Source organism: Zea mays, chromosome 2, assembly GCF_902167145.1.
Source record: "Zea mays cultivar B73 chromosome 2, Zm-B73-REFERENCE-NAM-5.0, whole genome shotgun sequence".
Lineage (NCBI taxonomy): Eukaryota > Viridiplantae > Streptophyta > Magnoliopsida > Poales > Poaceae > Zea > Zea mays.
In genome coordinates, this window is record NC_050097.1 from 42,618,738 (window position 1) to 42,638,490 (window position 19,753).

General features: G+C 46.3%; 1 protein-coding gene across 1 annotated transcript; it reads right to left on the minus strand.

Moving 5' to 3' along the window:
• Positions 1-1,546: 1,546 nt before the first annotated feature.
• Positions 1,547-7,587, minus strand: LOC100283360 (UBA and UBX domain-containing protein). The gene is made up of 4 exons (NM_001156261.2): positions 7,272-7,587; positions 5,223-5,520; positions 2,250-2,342; positions 1,547-2,138 (listed from the first exon to the last, which is right to left on the minus strand). The coding sequence occupies exons 1-4, from the start codon at positions 7,442-7,444 to the stop codon at positions 1,764-1,766; spliced, it is 939 nt and encodes a 312-aa protein (NP_001149733.2). The 5' UTR covers positions 7,445-7,587; the 3' UTR covers positions 1,547-1,763.
• Positions 7,588-19,753: the final 12,166 nt, after the last annotated feature.

A 19,753-nucleotide genomic window follows, 5' to 3' on the forward strand; every position in this document is an offset into this window, starting at 1 on the left:
GCGGCGAGGTGGAGGCGCACCGCGGCGTCGTAGAGCGGGAGAGTAGAGGGCGGGTGGGAAGCGGCCAGGTCCCAGAGGACAGCCACGGCGGTGGTCGGCTTGCGTGCTGCCGGTGCGGTGGCGCGGGAGAATGAGCGGAAAAGGGGCGGAGCAAGGAACTTTGGGTCTGCGGCGAGGAGGCGACGCTGGAGGTGCGAGAGCGGTGACAGGGACAGCATGACTACTCTCGTAGTCTCGTGTTTGGCTCCAACAGTGGCCAAACAAAGAAATCGTTGTGCTTCAAGTCTCCAACAGTGGCGCGGGAGGCAGTGTAGCGGCTGTGGCGGCGCCGAGGATGAGCGCGGTGATGGCCGAGTCGAGGCTGAACAGGGCGCCGAAGGTCGAAAAGGATATAGCAGCTGTCAGGAACGAGCAGGGCCGGGGGCTACCGGATCGGGAGGGGAGCCGTCGCCGCGGATCGGAGAGGGGAGCAGCCTCCGATGTCAAGCAGGATTGCAGGAAGACTACAAGAGAACAGGAAGGAGGTGCTGACGAGAGTAGGGTAAGACGGGGAGGGGGAGGAGACGCGCCTGGATTCCGTTCAGGGCGGCGCGAATGCGGCGACGGCGACGTCACCTTCTAAGGGCCTGTTTAGAAATGCGGTTTTGAAATACTGTAATTTTGAGATACCACAGTTTACAATTGTACATGACACAAATACTATGGTATTACTTTACCACAGTAAAACCACAGTATTGCTTAAAACCGAGATATGTTTGGTTCCATTGGAAAAACAAAGTATATGTAGAGAGAAGAGAAGAAAACTGAGGTCCGGAGTGGAGTTTCGAAAACTCCAAAAATACCACGGTTTTGGGTAAACCATGGTATTTAAAACTGTGTTTTGCCTGCACAAACCAAACACCTTTTGAGTTATAATACTACAGTATCACCAAATACCATAGTATTGTTTCAAAACTGCAAAAATACTACACTTCCAAACAGGGCCTAAGCTGCAGTTGCAGGGGTGAATCGGAGCCGCACGAATGGTTTGTTCCCGGAGGATTTGGGAGGGAGGAGCAGGGGATTCTGAGGAGAAATTTGTGATTTTGCGGCTGTCAATTTTAGTTGTCCGTTGTTATATTGTCAATTTTGGTTATCCGTTGTTATATCATCGATATTTGTGTCTATGATTTGTGGTTCTAATGACGAAGCTCACAAATGCAAATAACAATGTAACTCTCAATTTTGATTGTCTGTTGTTATATCCATATCTGTGTCTATTATTTATGGTCCTAGTAGCAATACTTAAAATTGCCGATGGCTCGATTCTAAGGGGAGATGGAGGCGATTTTGGGAGGCGGGTGACTCGAACGTTTTCACTTCGAAAGTTCGAAGGACTAGACGGAATGGTGACACCTTTCCTGTTATCTCACATGAGTTTTGTACCCGAATTACTGCAGAAACAGAGTAGTTATCTTGCAACTTGCAGGTCGCGCTTCAACTTGCAATGAAAACGGTCATGGCAACACGAAAAATAATAACACCATAACGTGAAAAATGAAAATAGTGATGCAAGCAACAATGGTTGATTATATCCAGACATGCATAAACGTTAAATCGACACTTCAGTATCTGCTGTAAATCAGAAAGCATAATTCAGTTCATAGATGAACTATAAACTATTAAGACCATGAATGACGCACCAGAGCAGTATGTCAACCACAATAAGACAGTTCTCAAAAGATGCAGTACGATGCATCCTAGTTACCCATGTTGTCGAAACATTACATCTTCTGCATGATAACCGAGTTTGCCAGCCCAGCTTGCACCACGGTCTGCGTTGGGTCAGCCAGCTGCTTGGGTGGGAAACCTGTCTGCAGCTGATACGGCCTTGCGGTTCCAGGCCGAGATGCGTCGATGAAGGACCTGATGTCTCCCACGGTGTGGTGCATGTTGAACCGGGCGACCATGCGAGTGCCGTCAGCCAGCCTCAGCTGTATGGATGTAAATGGCTGGGAGTCATCCACGACTATGCCAGCGGACCTCGAAGCAGCAGGGGCCGCTGGTGCAGGAGCAGGTGTTGCACTCTCATCTGGGGAAGGTCCACCACCAAGGGTTCTTCCAACACCCTGGAAAGCTGATTGAGGCCTTACAGGTTCCTACATGAACAAAACCAGAAAGGACTTATGAGTACAGGAATCAAGGTATGGCTAAACAATGAGAATACAGGCATATGCCCATATGCAAAGGATAAAAGGTTGAGGGCTCACCCGGTAATCTTCCATCCTTTTAATAACAGACACATCAACATGTTCTCCATCAGTAGGCACCAGCTCCTTGGGGCACTTTGACATCTTAAGGCTCTGAAAAAAACCGAAACGACATACAACTAGTGTGAGAACGATGAAGGCATTCGATTATTCATGTTTACATGTCCCATTAAAAAAATAATGTGACGCCCTGAACCATACTTAACTACGAGCTTAACAGGTTGACGAATCTTTATGTATGAGAGAACAAAACAAACAGCCCAACACTATTAGCATGCAGTCTTTAAGACATGCGCTGTTATGAAAACAAAGATTATAGAGAACCATAGGATGTCGACAGATCAGTTCATGATTTTCTAGCACAAGAGATAGCAATATGGCACAGTAAAGTTGAAATCTGCCTCAAGTTTTAATAGAGTCAAGTTTTGACTTCCAGGAGTGGAGAACCAATTGAAGTAACATACTTTTTCCGTCCCAAAATAATTGACCTTATAGCATTCAAATTTTGTCCAAAAATAGTTGCCATTCTTACTTTTTCAATGTGCCTTTCTCTTCGCCCCAATACACCTTTTTTTTTCTTTTCCTGTTACATCTCTCTATTTCTAAGGGTACAAACTAGTGAACTACTAAGGTCTTTTGCCTTGAGCATTGGTATCTGTGATAGGTCCTAAAATGTCTACTATTCTGGAACAGAGTGATTGGCAATTTGAACATGATAACTCACTAATCAAGTCATCAACCAAAATGTTCTAGAACATCTGAATGGCAAATAGTCCAACCTACCACAATAAAATGCAAATGACAGGATGAGAGATGAGCAGTACAAGCATAACAAAGTGATTACTGCAATGTTTTCAAGCCATCTGACTAGTCACTATTAATTGGCTTTATCGGTCCTATGGACTCGATAAGGCCGACACGCTCAGGTCGACTACAAACCTAGTAATCCAACTAGTCAACGATTAATCACAACTAGTCGTCCGACAAAGGTGGCTAGAGACTAACTCGATGTGTGATGGCACGGGATCTAAGGCTGAACTCTTAGGAATTTTGGCCTAGGCCCGGAGAAGACCATAGTTGCGCTGCAGACGGAAATGACACAGATGGGTAAGGATCCTAAGAGTCTTCAGACCCACGATGGAAGTATGGATTCCGGCCAGATCCTGCAAAGGAGATGATTCGATGCACTTTTTGCAAGAAGATCGTCCCTGCAGGAATCAAAAGGTTCAAACAACACAATGCTAGGGGTTTTGGTGATGTAGTGAAGTGCCCAAAAGCACCTAAGATTGTTAGAAAAGAGTAAGCAGCTTACTTGAAGAAAAATGCAAGGAATGTGAAGACTGATAGCGCAATTGGAAAATGGAGAGGAAGAGGTGAAAAAGAGAAGCAGGGGCAGCAAAAAGATGCACAAGACTACAAGAGGCAAACCCAACACCAAGTTCTGGGACAAAAGTAAAGCAAGGAAGGAAGAAACATGACAACAGAACTTAAGAAGAAGCATGAGGATGCTTGGAAGGAGTATGGTTGCACATTCATGTCCGATGGGTGGATTGACACGAGCTACAGCTAGTCTGCTACTGTTGCCTAAGTATCGCCTAGGCGGACGCCTAGGCGTCGAGGCGTCCCGGAGGCGACTCGCCACGCCGGAGTGCCGTGACAACCATGATTGCAACCCAAATATCTCAGCTAATGAAAAATCCATTTGGGAGGCTGTTGATGAAGCTCTTGGTGCAACTCAACATCTAAGGGGACGAATATGCCAAGGGCTGCTGATGCTCGTGCTACCTCTGTTGGTGCTACTGTTAGCCAAACATACACTAGAAGAAAGTGTGCAAGGAATACTATGGTTGCAGTTCTAGATATTGTTGAAGAGAACACTGAGGAGATGAAGGAAGATGAACCAGCAACACGTGGAGGAGAATATGATTCTGATGAGGAAATGGAAGAAGACGCACCTATTGCAGCTGGTTCATCTACTGCAGTAGCAGCTAGAGATGGAAGAGAAGGCTTCCAATTGGATGATGATCTACTTGTTTAGTAGATGCTTCAAATCTGAAATTTATGAATATCCTATTCTCTTTGTCATTTAGATGCATTTGAACTCTTGCTGTTCCAGACTTTGATATGGTTCAATTACGTAATCTGGAGTTGTAGACCAATTTATTTGGCCGTTGCCTGCTTGGTCATATGCTTTAATCCATCTTTACTTGGCTGCTTGGTCATATCATTATCTTTTTTTCCTTCATTGCTTGGTTGCTGCACTGCCACTTCTTACTCATTTTGTTTCAGGTACAAAAGCTGCAACTCCACAAGCTTGGGAGTGGGACAGCCAACAATAACACCTTTATTACCCATTAAAATTCCTAAACAAGCACTAGCAATTGACCATCATTCTAAATTGTGTGCTATTATACTGCTACAGTGCTATACAACATGCAATTAGACACTGCACCTTATATATATATCGGCCGAGAAGGTAGGACGACTAACTGCCAACTAGGGGCGACTAGTTGCCCTAGTCATAGACTAGTCATCCTAGTCGACTTTATCACCCCTAAGGCAACTAGACAATTTAAAAACATTGGATTACTGTTCAATAGTCATCTGCAGAACAACACGCAGTATAATTAAAATAATAGTTGAGTACCAACACCACCCCCCCCCCTACTTAAAGTGACCAAAATTTCTAAACATCGATGGCCCAAATTGCTAAACATTATATTGTTGAGAAAAGAGAGAATACATGGAAATTGCAATAGATCAAATCGGAAGAGCAGGTCTAATGCAGTGGTGAGAGCTGTCTCAATAAGTCACCAGGCCACGGGGTCGAAGCAGTCTCTCTGCATTTGTGAGGGGAAGGCTTTCCTCGGTTTATCCCTTCCCTAGACCTCACTCATGTGGGTGCCTCCGGCACTGGGTTTGCCCCTTTTGGAATAGATCAAATCATTCACAAATATCATGAAAAAAGATCACCTCAAGGAACTCTTCATTTTCAGGATCATCGTAGTATCTCAGTGGACCATCATCCACAGTAAAGCCATTGTTCCACAAATGTATATTGTGGCGTATTCGAATTGGTACTGGTTCCTGAGGTGCAGCAGATGGTACTGTCTCCCCTGTAAGAAGTCGGCCAGTCCCAGTAAAGCTCCTAGAGCTGGAAGACTCGCCACCAAGAAAAGGGGGCATTCCATGGATAGCGCCCGCCTGTCTTGCTTGTTCAAATATTGCATCCACGTCATTTCTTCTTGTTGGATCTTGAACAAGCATTCCACTGGACATTACAAAGATAAATATCAAATTACTCATGCAACAAACAAAAAGGCACAAGGTCAAGTTACAAACTTAAATCCCCTATAAATTTGTGGAGATTCTCTGTAAAGCCAAATATTGAGCTAAACGATCAGGAGATCATGTCCATGTTTTGCATAAAATCTAGATGAAATAAAGCGCGGTCCAAAAAATGGAACAAGATGCCTTCGAAAATAAGGCAAGTAATGGACCGTAAAGCTACAACATATTTCCTTGTCATTCAAAGTAAAAAAAAAAACACTTTTACGCGGAGTATTAACTATGAACATTACTTTCTATTCGATAGCCCTTCATTTCATAGTCAATCTGAAGCCAAAAATAAGCTCACAAGTTGTTGTTCCTCTTGGGATTTGCCTTCCTTTTTACTCCCACATAAGAACCCTCCTCCAGCAATACACCTAAGAGTGCCAACCAGATCAAAAATACCGTCAACGGTATCAGATTCTAGCAACACACCTATGAGTTATTGAACCTTGACTTGTGGCTTTTGTTGGGTTTCAACTCGAGCCTTCCAACTTGCTTGGGACTAACTAACATGCTTTGTTGTTGTTGTCGTTGTTGTTATGACGGTACCTGATTCTAGCACCAGGCCTATGGTGCATCCAAGGAATGAGCTGTAGTCAGCGCCTTTCTCGAATAGACAATTCGTCATACACATTTCGTCATCTCGTATCCCGCCCGAGGGACCCTTCCCCAATTGTCCTGGCATTTCTAGTTCGGATAACCAAGGCACAAGAGGAAACACTCTCGAGCAAGGCCTAAAAGCACACACTCGAACTGGCATCTGATATACCCAAAGCCATTCTAGCAATGCCAGAGGAATGACGTGCTTTTCTTCCATATAATTGTATTTGTGCGCAAGCTACACCAAAATTTAAATAACAAGCAATATGTCCCATAAATACATATTTCCTCTGTTGCGTGATTTAATCATGCTACTAACTATACTAACTGCATCAGATGCTTATTACTCCTCACACAAAGCACAATGCAATTTAAGAGCAATAAGGATAAGAACATTATGGGTTAAAGATAATAATATTTGAATGGCACGTCTTCATGTGACCAAATTTGCATCGTCATGATTTGAGGTGTATGTACAATTTAATGCACCAAAGGGCTTGGACAATTCTCCGTTCAATTTCAGTCAGCATATGTGCCCCAAGTTTGAACTCAATTGTTTTTATTCTGTAGCAGTTGTATTAATTTAGCATTGTCAGTTCAATGCAGAAACAGCTCTAGTTCAGATCACTCGCAATTTCACATGATACGTGTGCGGAGAAAGAAATATCCTGTGGTCCAAAATCTATAAGCAGGCTCACTTCCCAAAGCACGCCAAGGGTAGGCTAACAGTGCATAGTTCTTCTGAAGAATAAAAAACAGACAAATTTTTTATAAGTTGCAACTTGGGAGCATGAGACGGTACTGCTATCGCTCATACCACATCTACAGAAGTCACGGTTGCCCTATATAGCACAGCTCACATGGAAAACAAAGTCAAATCCGCGCAAAAGTAACACACGAAAGACCGTAAAGTTCAGAGGATCAGAGACTTCATCCTGAAGGCTGAAGCCGCTTATCACTCTAACCAGACGACCTAACTAGACCACAAAACTAGGAGGCAGCGGTTACGATGCCCGTACGCACGATCGCAGGAAAATCCCAGCAAAGTCAATCAGGAAACACAGGCCCCCGAGAGAGGCTGAGATATACCTCTTCTCGCCGCCGGTGTAGTACTCCTGGGGCTCGTCGTCATCGCTGCTGCCGCCTCCGGCACCTGGGAAACCGGCAGGGCCACGGTTTATGTCGGCGAGCGTGCGGATGGTGGGCCCCCCGCGGCCGCCGGCGGGCGCCGGCTTCTTCCCGCTGTTGGAGGAGGAGCTCATCGCCAACGATGTGGGGGATCGCGGTCGCGGCGAAGGGGTAGGGTTTGGTAATTTGGTCTTGGCTTGGCGTCGCGTCGCGTCTTGTCACTCAGCGAGTCGAGCCGCTTCCGCTGTGGTGTGTCGAGACTCGAGAGAAAGAGAGAGACTCGCGAAGGCGCGAGGGTCGTGAGTCGTGACATATGGGAGCGGGTATATTAGGAATTGTGATCCGCAGATAATACATATAATTATTTAAAATATTGATTTTATTATTTTATTCTATAAACAATATTATTTATAAAGTCAATTTTAAGATAGAAAAGATATCACACGTTTGCATATAGTCGTTATCCGACTCGAGATAGAATATGCCAAACCGTCGTAGAAGGTCGGTCGTGCAGAAGCGCGGTGAACGCCATGAATTAACCGTGGGGTGTCGGTGTTAAAAATCCTAGACCCACGGGTCATAAGAAATAAGAACATTCTAAAAAGTCACAGTCGATCTTACGAGAAAATCTCCGTCTCGTCCGAAGGCCGAACCCTAGGGTAAGACTGAATCTCTCAAAGGTCGGACGAAATGGAAACAAACAGGGGTTGGGTGAATCGAACAAAAGGCCCAGGGGTCAGATGAAGTGCGCATAGCCCGAGATGCAGCCATACCACAATTAACTGCTCAGTACCTAGTCTCCACTACCGCAACAGTTACCGCGACGTGGCCCGAGGACTAGTCCAGTGCGCTAATAGAAAACAGATCTATGCATGCTCTTTCCAATGGCTATTTGAGAGTTTGGGGCTATAAATATACACCAAAACGAGCCCCCTTAACACACCAATTCACACAAGATCATAGGCTTTCATTCCAAGCATCAGTGATGCACATTAAAGTGATCCAAGTGCCAGTATTTGCGAGAGAGAGCTTTGGTTCAGTTTTGTGCCTGTATTCTTCGATATTTTGGTGTTGTGATTGTGCTCTTGTGTGTGCTTTCTTTCTCCCTCTTGCATTCATTGGATATCAAGCTCCCATCAACTTGTGTATGGCTAGCAAGATACTCTGATCTATGGAGATCTCTGTACGGAAACTGATATAAGAGAAAATTGTGGTCTCAAGTTTGATCTTTATATCACTTGAGAAGGGTTGGGTGCAACTCTCGTCCTTTGGGACACCACAACGGGGACGTAAGCTCTTCAAAGTTGAACCTCGGTAAATGTTGGTACTTGATTTCAATCCCCTGAAGGTATCGAAGATCAAGGCAACACAAGTTAAATATTGTGACCTTCGTCCTTTGGTTTAACACTTCTTCGAAGTGTTGGTGCGAAGGATGAAGGTCTTCAAAAGAAAATGTGAATGAAACAATATGAAAAGACAATGTAAAGCGTTGTGTGAAACTCATCTCATGTGCTTTAGCATTTTTATTCAATCTTCCTTTATGTCAAATGAGTTTACAAGCATACCTTCGGCTCCTTAACACAAGGTGACACGAAGGTTCTTCGAAGTCTAAGCAACACGAAGCTTTGGCCCTTAAAAAGGTACCTTATACATGACAATGTTCATCTATTTATAGGAAAGACAAATCACTTTTATACAAAAATTACAATCATACCCCTCAAGGCTTTACACACATTATTTATAAATTACATCAGGGCAACATTGTATTTTCTCCTTTCTCCGCAGCGCAGATCCTGGCCTTCGTCGCATGAAAGCTTCTTCGTACAAGGCTCAATATTACAAAGGAAGGAGGTGAAGTCAAAAGATGGAGAACCTGTTACACTAGCTTTTGGTTTTATGGAACAATCTTCATACAAGGCTCCTTCGGTTGGATGGCATAGGTTGATAAAGGAAAAGTGTAATGAGATATGTGTAAATTATCTTACTAGGGAGCACGAAGATATGTCATCTATCTTTGGAAGCCGGGGGAAGCTTTAGCTCAATAGAGTCATGAATGTCATTAGTTTTGAGTACCCAGACTATGAAGATCCAGCTATTAACACTAAAACTGTGGAAAAGGAAAAGGGTTTCTAAAGGTATCAGGAAAGCTTCGAAGAAAAACTACAGATGTGGCTACAAAGGATGATGAGTCAGAGGGCGGCAAAGAGCCATCTTCGGGCCCCGAAAAGAAGAAAACCAAGACTCCTTCGAAAAATCTGTCGATGCGCAATTGCAAGCGAAAGGGAGTACTACTACTACCTCTTCTATGGGCTGCACACGAATTCTTGAGGTAATGACGCAACCATTACCATTCTCCCCTTTAAGTCCCTTAGGACCGACACTGACTCGGTTTGTGTCAACCATGAAGGGGACGAACGAAGAAGGCCACTGTAAGGAAAATGGACCCCAAGCAATTTGGCTCAATAGGTATTTGAAAGGGAAATAGGGTTAACCTTTTCCTAGTATTAATTTTGGTGATTGAATGCCCAACACAAATATTGGACTAACTAGTTTGCTCTAGAGTATATGATCTACAGGTGCATAAAGGTTCAACACAAACCAATAAAAGATTGAAGAAAGGGTTCAAATACAAAGGAGCAAGAAACCGAGTGTGCCCTGGTCTAGCACACCGGACTGTCCGGTGTGCCACCGGACAGTGTCCGATGCACCAGGACCGTATAATCCCAAACTAGCCACTCTCGGGTTTTCGCTAGCGTGCTCCGCTATAATTCACCGGACTACCCGGTGTGCCACCGGACTGTCCGGTGCACCAGCGGAGTAATGGCTATCCAGCGCAACGGTCAACTGCAACGGACACCCTGCAACGCTACAGTGCACGAACAGTGCACACAGAAGTCAGAGCAGTCGTCAGAGGCGCACCGGACATTGAATAGTGCCTGTCCGGTGCCACTGGAGGTCAAAGCCTCCAACGGTCAGAAGCTCCCGAACCCTAACGGTTGGGTGACGTGGCTGGCGCACCGGACAGTGTCCAGTGGCGCACCGGACTGTCTGGTGCGCCCATCGACAACAGCCACCCCCAATGGTTGTTTGGTGGTTGAGGGCTATAAATACCCCCCAACCACACCACTCCAACCATCCAAGCATTCCACACATTGCATTCAATACAAGAGCAATAGACTTCACTCCAAGACACAAATCAAAGCGATCGATCCACTCAAAGTCCCAAATTCAACTCTAGCGCATTAGGGCTTGTGAGAGGATCACCTGTGTTTCTTGTTGCTCTTGTTTGCTTGGTTGGCTTTCTTTTATTTTCCTTGTAACTCTCAAGTGCTTTGTAAGCAAGGCAAGAGACACCAATTGTGTGGTGGTCCTTGCGACGGTCTAAGTGACCCGTGAGAAGTAAAGAAGAAAGCTCACTCGGTCTAAGTGACCGTTTGAGAGAGGAAAAGGGTTGAAAGAGACCCGGTCTTTGTGACCACCTCAACGGGGACTAGGTTCTTTAGAACCGAACCTCGGTAAAACAAATCACCGCGTTCATCCGCTTTATTTGTTGGTTGATTTGTTTTCCCTCTCTCTCAGACTCGAATTCATTTCTAACGCTAACCTCGGCTTGTAGTGTGTGCTTAAGTTTGTAATTTTTAGATTCCTCCTATTCACCCCCTCTAGGCGACTTTCAATTGGTATCGGAGCCTGGTGCTTCATTAAAGTCTAACAACTCATAGTGATGTCGGGAGGATCCGCCAAGAGGGAGATGGAAACCGGCGAGAAGGCCACAAGCCACGGGAAGGCTCCATCAAGGGAGTCTGGCACCAAAGGAAATGAGGGATCCCTCCTCACATCAAGTCGCATCGGAGTGGCAACAAGAAGAAAAAGATGAAGAAAGTGGTCTACTACGAGACTGACTCATCGTCGCCCTCCACATCCGGCTCCAATGCCGCGTCCGTCACCTCTAAGCGCCATGAGCGCAAGAAGTATAGTAAGATGCCACTTCGTTATCCCCGTATCTCTAAGCGTGCTCCTCTACTCTCCATTCCATTAGGCAAACCACCATATTTTGATGGTGAAGATTATTGTATGTGGAGTGATAAAATGAGGCATCACCTAACCTCACTCCATGCAAGCATTTGGGACATTGTTGAATTTGGAGCGCAGGTACCTACGATGGGGGAGGAGGGCTACGACTCGGACGAGGTCGCCCAAATTAGGCACTTTATCTCCCAAGCCACAACTATACTCCTTGCCTCCTTGTGTCGAGGGGAGTATAATAAGGTGCAAGGGTTAAAAAGTGCCAAGGAGATTTGGGACGTCCTAAAGACCGCGCACGAAGGAGATGAGGTGACCAAGATCATCAAGCGGGAGACGATCGAGGGGGAGCTCGGTCGATTCGTCCTCAACCAAGGAGAGGAGCCACAAGCAATGTACAATCGGCTCAAGACCTTGGTCAACCAAGTGCTCAACCTCGGGAGCACTAAATGGGATGACTATGAGATGGTCAAGGTTATTCTAAGATCCCTTGTTTTTCGCAATCCTACTCAAGTACAACTAATTCGTGGGGATCCTAGATACAAATTAATGTCTCCTGAGGAAGTACTAGGAAAGTTTGTGAGCTTTGAACTAATGATCAAAGGCTCCAAACACATCGTCGACTTGGAGCAAGGCGGCACCTCCACACCCGAGGTGCAACCTGTCGCATTCAAAGCGACGGAAGAAAAGAAAGAAGTGTCTACATCAAGTAGGCTTCCAATCGACGCCTCCAAGCTCGACAATGAGGAGATGACGCTCATCATCAAGAGCTTTCGCCAAATCCTCAAGCAAAGAAGGGGGAAAGACCACAAACCCTGCTCCAAAAGGGTGTGCTACAAATGTGGTAAGCTCGGTTATTTTATTGCTAAATGTCCAATGTCTAGTGATAGTGATAGGGGCGACGACAAGAAGGGAAAGAAGAAGGAGAAGAAGAAGTACTACAAGAGAAAGGACTCCGATGAGAGCTCCACCGACTCCTCCGACGAGGATGCCGCCAACATCACCGTCAACAAGGGACTTCTTTTCCCCAACGTCGGCCACAAGTGCTTCATGGCAAAGGATGGTAAAAAGAAGAAGGTACAATCTAGAACCACCCACAAATATACTACATCTAGTGATAAGGGTAGTTCTAGTGAAGATGAAGATGATTTGCTTACTCTTTTTGCCAACCATAACATGCAACAAAAAGAAAAACTAAATGAATTGATAGGAGCTATTCATGAGAAGGATGAACTTTTGGATAGCCAAGAGGAATTCCTTATTAAAGAAAACAAAAAAGCATGTTAAGTTGAAGAATGTCTATGCTCAGGAAGTAGAGAAATGTGAAAACCTAACCAAAGAGCTTAGCATTTGCCATGATTGTATTTCTAACCTTAGGAATGAAAATGCTAGCTTAATTTCTAAGATTGAAAAGATAAATGCTTGTAATGATTCAATTTCCAGTCTTAGAAATGAAAATGCTAGTTTGGTTTCTAAGGTTAAAGAATTAAGTGTTTGCAATGATTCCATTTCATGTCTTAGAAATGAAAATGCCATGCTAAAATCTAAGATAGATGAATTAAATGTTTGCAAACTCTCTACATCTACTGTTGAACATATTGCTATTATTGGGGCGAAGGCGAACACGCTACCCTTCGCTCGATGCCTTCGTCGCCTCGTCATTCCGACGAAGACTACATCCATAGAACAAACCCGAGCAAGCCGAAGGCATCGGTTGGATGAAGACCGGCGCGGTCCCCCTTCGTCCTCTCCGTTGCAAGACGAAGGCTCTGTCGAAGTCTACGAGTCTCACGTCATCACCGCCCCGGGAGGCCCATGTGGGATTCGGGCCACTATAACGGGCCCCGCGAGGATAAGCGTATTACGGGCCGCATTTGTAATGGCCTTTATTGTAATGACAGTCTGTAACCTCCCCTCATGGGAATATTCTAGGGATAAACCGAGTACTCGAGGGCATAAACGTCTTTGACAAGGGACGGGTGGCCACTCGAGTGCCTATAAATACCCCCGTACAGTGCCCTCAAAGGGGTAGATTAACAAAGCTTTTGCCATCCCACGACAAACTTTGCCAATACTCTTTCCACTTTCCCGTTGGATCTACTTGCCCAGGAGAGCAAGTACCAACATTTGCCACCCACCGTTTGTGCTACGAAAAACAACCTGCGATGGCCCCCAAGCGAGCTAGTTTGAAGGTAGCCCCATCCATCGACGAAGCAGCGAAGGCCACGCTACTGGCGGAGAAAAAAGTCAAGGTCCTCGCGGACAACACCCCCAAGAGGCCTTCGAAGATGAAGCTATCAGCAAAAGACAGTGCCAAGACCATCCCACCCTCGAAGGCACCCTACGCACCTGCAGCTCCGGAGGCATACCGCAAGCACCACCACCAGGCTTCGCTCTACTAGAGGGCGAAGACGCAATAGAGGACGGCGAAGTTATCGACATCTTAGCCGAAGACTAGCTACAGCTGCGGGCCCTATGCATCAAGAACCACAACCTCCAAAAGTAGAAAGAAATCATCGAGGCCAAGCGCCAACGTGTCACCGTGCAGGCCAAGGTGCGCCAGATGATACAAGACGAGGAGCAGAGAGCTCGAGAGCTAGAGCAAGAAATCGCGCTCATGCAGGGCGAGGGCCAGTACAATCTGCAGCATGGACTACCCCTCCAGCAGCGCGTCCAAGCCGGAGACCTATTCATACCACAGCGTGGCCCCTTCATTCCACACGCCACAGCTTTCCAAGGGATCAACTACCTCGATGAGCGAAGCCCCCTGGCTCCACAACTCCAAGCATCGCCTTGGCCTGCCAACTTTAGGGCTGACACCTACCCCAAATACAACGGCAGCACTGACCTGTCACAATACATCATGAGCTACCAGGTTGCCGTCACGTCGTCCAGAGGGGACGACGCCACAATGACCAAATCTTTCATCATCGCGCTCGAAGGACCGACCTTGACTTGGTACACCAGGTTACCGCCACTGTCCATTGACTCCTGGAAAGGACTCCGCGACAAGTTCCTGCTCAACTTTCAAGGGTACCTACCTGATACCGACGCCCTGGCCGAGTTATCCCTATGCAAGCAGCAAGAGAAGGAAACCCTTTGCGAGTACTACAGAAAATTCCTGACCCTCAAGTCGCAACTGCCATCGGTCGACGACCACATCGCGATCCATTACGCCATGAGTGGCCTTCGGGCTGGCGTCCTGTACAGTCACTGCATCAGGGACCCACCCAAAAATCTCCAAGAGCTATATCAACTATTCGAGAAGTATGCCAGGTTCGAAGAGCTGCATCAACGAAAGGTTGAATCTCAAAGGAAGCCTAAGGACACTCCGCAGTCTAGCAGAACCTGGACCAGGCCTTCGCAGCCAGACTTCGGGCGGGACAGCCGCAGTCACCAACAGGTGCACAACATAGCCAATCAGCACCCAGCCGGAGAAACTACTCGCCGTCAGGAATATCCTCCCCAAGGCCATGACAATGGCACCAAAGGGAGAGGTCGAGGACGGACGAAGTAGCCATGCAGATTCTACTGTCTGTTTCATGGCGAGGACTGCGTGCACCCAACAAGAGATTTTCCAGAAACAAAGGCCACCAGGGACAGAATGTCTAGAGCACAGCCAGCCGACAACCAGAGGGTCGTCACACACACATACCACCACCAACAACAACAACACTACAACAACGAGCAAGTCCAGCATCCACCCAACCACACGTACCAGCACCGTTAAGAAGTGCAGGTTCTACCACCTCCGCCTCCACATCACCCAAATCCACAACATCATAACCACCCCCAAGCACCCAAGCAGGAAGATTTCGCCGAACAATCATATCGCGGAGTCATCCACATGATCACCAGAGGGTCCAACGTGGACTTCGAAACGAAGCGGCAGAAAAGGGACCACTACCGAAGTGTGAACCACGTCGCCCTCACCGGCCTAGTGGTACAAACAAGGTGGTCTCATGTACCACTCACCTTCGACACCAGAGACGTTGATTTGCGCAGCGCCTCTCACGTCAACGCCATGGTGATCAACTGCATTGTAGCAGGCTGGGACCTCCATAAAGTCCTAGTCGACAACGGCAACCAAGCTGATATTATCTTCCTGCACGCCTTCGATCACATGGGCATAAGCCACAACTTACTCAAACCTTCGGACAACCCCCTATATGGCTTCGGCGGCAAGGGCACCTTCCTTGTTGGCAAGATAGAGCTACCCCTATCATTTGGTGTAGCACCCAATGCACGAAGCGAGCAGGTCACTTTCGACATCGTCGACATGGTATACCCATACAACGCCATAATGGGTCGGGGCTCCATCAACAAGTTTGAAGCGGCCATTCATGGACTCTACCTCTGCATGAAAATCCTAGGTGAGAGCACCTAGAGGGGGGGGTGAATAGGTGATCCTGTGAAACTTGAAAACTTAAGTCACAAAACTTGGTTAATCGTTAGCACAATAATTGCCAAGTGGCTAGAGAGGAGTCAAAACACAATAACCACAAGAAATCAATCACAGAGATGACACGGTGGTTATCCCGTGGTTCGGCCAAGACCAACGCTTGCCTACTCCACGTTGTGGCGTCCCAACGGACAAGGGTTGCAATCAACCCCTCTCAAACGGTCCAAAGACCCACTTGAATACCACGGTGTTTTGCTTGCTTTTTTTTCTCAATCCTGTTTGCGAGGAATCTCCACAACTTGGAGCCTCTCTGAAAGGGAAATGTGCCCTTGGGCCATTTCTAAGTATTTTGGTGATTGAGTGCAAACACAAGGGCTTAAATGTGAAAATATGCTCATGGATGACCAAAGTGCAAATCACAAGTTAAGGTATGTTTCTAAGCCTTAGTACATTGGTTTTGTGTACTAATATATTTGTCTAAGTGTTAGAAACAGATAAAAGAAGATAAGAGAAGACTTGGCTGTGTACAGCCAAGGGACTGTTTCGGTCTGGGGCACCGGACTGTCCGGTGGTGCACCGGACAGTGTCCGGTGGTGCACCGGACAGTGTCCGGTGCACCAGGCTGCCTCGGCCGAACAGGCCGCTCTCGGGTTTTTCTCCGGCGACTTCGGCTAAAATTCACCGGACTGTCCGGTGTGCACCGGACTGTCCGGTGAGCCAACGGTCGGCCGGGCCAACGGTCGGCCGCGCGATCGGCGCGCGACACGTGGCCGTGCCAACGGTCGGAAGGAAGCACCGGACTGTCCGGTGTGCACCGGACTGTCCGGTGCGCCAGATCTGCAACGGTCGGCAACGGTCGGCTTCGCCAATTAAGGAAATGAATCGGGCACCGGACACTGTCCGGTGTGCACCGGACTGTCCGGTGCGCCCGACGACAGAAGGCAAGGATAGCCTTCCAGATGTGCTCTCAACGGCTCCTAGCTGCCTTGGGGCTATAAAAGGGACCCCTAGGCGCATGGAGGAGACAACCAAGCATTCCTACAACTCTTCTAAGCACCAAGACATCAATCTCACGCATTCGTTTCATTGTGATAGCATATAGAGCTCTTGTGGAGTTGTGAACTCTTTGTGTTGCGTTGCGAGCTCTTGTTGCGACTTGTGTGCGTGTTGTTGCTCTGATTTTCGAGTCTTGTGTGCGTTGCTCATTCCCACCTTACTCCGTATTTCTTTGTGAACTCAATTGTAAGGGCGAGAGACTCCAAGTTGTGGAGATTCCTCGCAAACGGGAAAAGATCAAAGGAAAGAAAAACACCGTGGTATTCAAGTTGATCATTGGATCACTTGAGAGGAGTTGAGTGCAACTCTCGTCCGTTGGGACGCCACAACGTGGAGTAGGCAAGTTTTGTACTTGGCCGAACCACGGGATAACCACCGTGTCAACTCTGTGATTGCTTTCTTGTGGTTATTGTGTTTTGACTCCTCTCCAGCCACTTGGCCATACTTGTGCTAACTCTTAACAAGTTTTTGTGGCTTAAGCTTTGAAGTTTTACAGGATCACCTATTCACCCCCCCCCCTCTAGGTGCTCTCAATTGGTATCAGAGCCGTTCTCTTCACAAAGGGACTTACCGCCCGAAGAGATGGATCCTAAGGGGAAAGGAATTGTGATCAACGACAAGGAGAAGGAGTCCTTCGTCAACGAGCCAAGGGATGACAAGTCCAACAACTCGGGCTCGGGACACAAGCGAAAAGATGGGAAGAAGAAGAAGACAAGACGCATCAAGGAGATCGTCTACTACGACAGCGATGAGTCCTCTTCTTCCCAAAAGGACGACGACAACGACTACAGGAAAACGGTTAATTCGAACTTCTCATTTGATTATTCTCGTATTCCACATAGTTCGAATTCGCATTTACTTTCCATTCCTCTTGGTAAACCTCCACATTTTGATGGGGAAGACTACGGATTTTGGAGTCACAAAATGCGTAGTCATTTATTCTCTCTCCATCCAAGCATATGGGAGATTGTAGAGAATGGAATGAAATTTGATAGCTCGGATAGCCCTATGTTTATCAATGAACAAATTCATAAAAATGCACAAGCTACTACTGTTCTCTTAGCATCTTTGTGCAGGGAAGAGTACAATAAGGTGAGCGGCTTGGACAATGCCAAGCAGATATGGGACACCCTCAAGATCTCTCACGAGGGGAACGACATCACCATGCTCACCAAGATGGAGTTGGTGGAGGGCGAGCTTGGACGATTCGCCATGATAAGGGGAGAAGAGCCAACTCAAACTTACAACCGGCTCAAGACCCTTGTCAACAAGATAAGGAGCTATGGAAGCACGCGGTGGACGGACCACGACGTCGTCCGCCTAATGCTAAGGTCCTTCACTGTTCTTGATCCTCATTTGGTGAATAATATTCGTGAGAATCCCAGGTACACCAAAATGTCGCCCGAAGAAATTCTTGGAAAATTTGTAAGCGGGCGGATGATGATCAAGGAGGCAAGGTATGTCGATGACGCCTTGAATGGACCGATCAACGAGCCGCAACCTTTTGCTCTCAAGGCATCAAGGAGCAAGGAGGCACTACCAAGCAAGGTGGCGCAAATTGAGGCGGCCGGGCTTAATAATGAAGAAATGGCTCTCATCATTAAGCGCTTCAAGACGGTGCTAAAGGGTCGAAATGGACAGCCGAGCAAGACTAAGACCAAGGGGAAGCGATCATGCTTCAAATGCGGTAAGCTTGGTCATTTTATTGCTAACTGTCCTGATAATGAAAGTGACCAGGAAAAGGGGAACAAAAGGGAGAAGAAGAAGCACTACAAGAAGGCAAAGGGCGAGGCGCATCTAGGCAAGGAGTGGGACTCGGATTGCTCCTCTTCCGACTCCGACAATGAAGGACTCGCCGCCACCGCCTTCAACAAATCAATCCTCTTCCCCAACGAGCGCCACACATGCCTTATGGCAAGGGAGAAGAAGGTATGTACTCGCAATTCTACCTATGCTTCTTCAAGTGAGGACGAATCTAGTGATGAGGATGAAGTAGATTATTCATGTTTGTTCAAGGGCTTAGATAGATCTAAGATAGACAAAATTAATGAATTAATTGATGCCTTGAATGAAAAGAATATACTTTTAGAAAAGCAAGAGGATTTGTTGTATGAAGAACATGATAAGTTTGTAGAGGCTCAAAAATCTCTTGCATTAGAAATTAAGAGAAATGAAATGCTTGCTTGTGAAGTATCAACATGCCATGATTCTATTTCTAACTTAAAGAGCATAAACGATGATTTAAATGCTAAACTAGTAGAAGCAAATAAATCCAACTCTTGTGTTGAACATGTTGAAATTTGCACTAGGTGTAAGGATGTTGATATTAATGCCTGTAGTGAACACTTAGTTTCCATTTCAAAATTAAGTGATGAAGTGGCTAGTCTTAATGCTCAACTTAAGACTAGCAAAAGTGATTTTGAAAAACTAAAGTTTGCTAGGGATGCCTACACGGTTGGTAGACACCCCTCAATTAAGGATGGACTTGGCTTCAAGAGGGAAGCCAAGAACTTAACAAGCCATAAGGCTCCCATTCCCGCCAAGGAAAAAGGGAAGGCCCCTATGGCTACTAGTGCTAAAAGGAACCATGCTTTTTTGTATCATGATAGAAGACAAACTAGAAATGTAAGTCATGATGCTTTTGATTCATATGTTTATGATTCTCATGCCATGTTTGCTCCTAGTTCCTCTTATGTGTATGATAGAAATGTTACTAGGAGAAATGTTGTTCCTAAAAGAAATGCTATTCATCATGTGCCTAGAAGGAATGTTATTCGTACTCCTAAGAAAGTAGTGAATGAACCTTCTACAATTTATTGTGCCTTGAATGCTTCATTTGCAATTTGTAGAAAGGATAGAAAAGTAATTGCTAGGAAGTTAGGGGCAAAATGCAAAGGTGATAAAACTTGCATTTGGGTCCCTAAGGAAATTGTGACTAACCTTGTAGGACCCAACAAGAGTT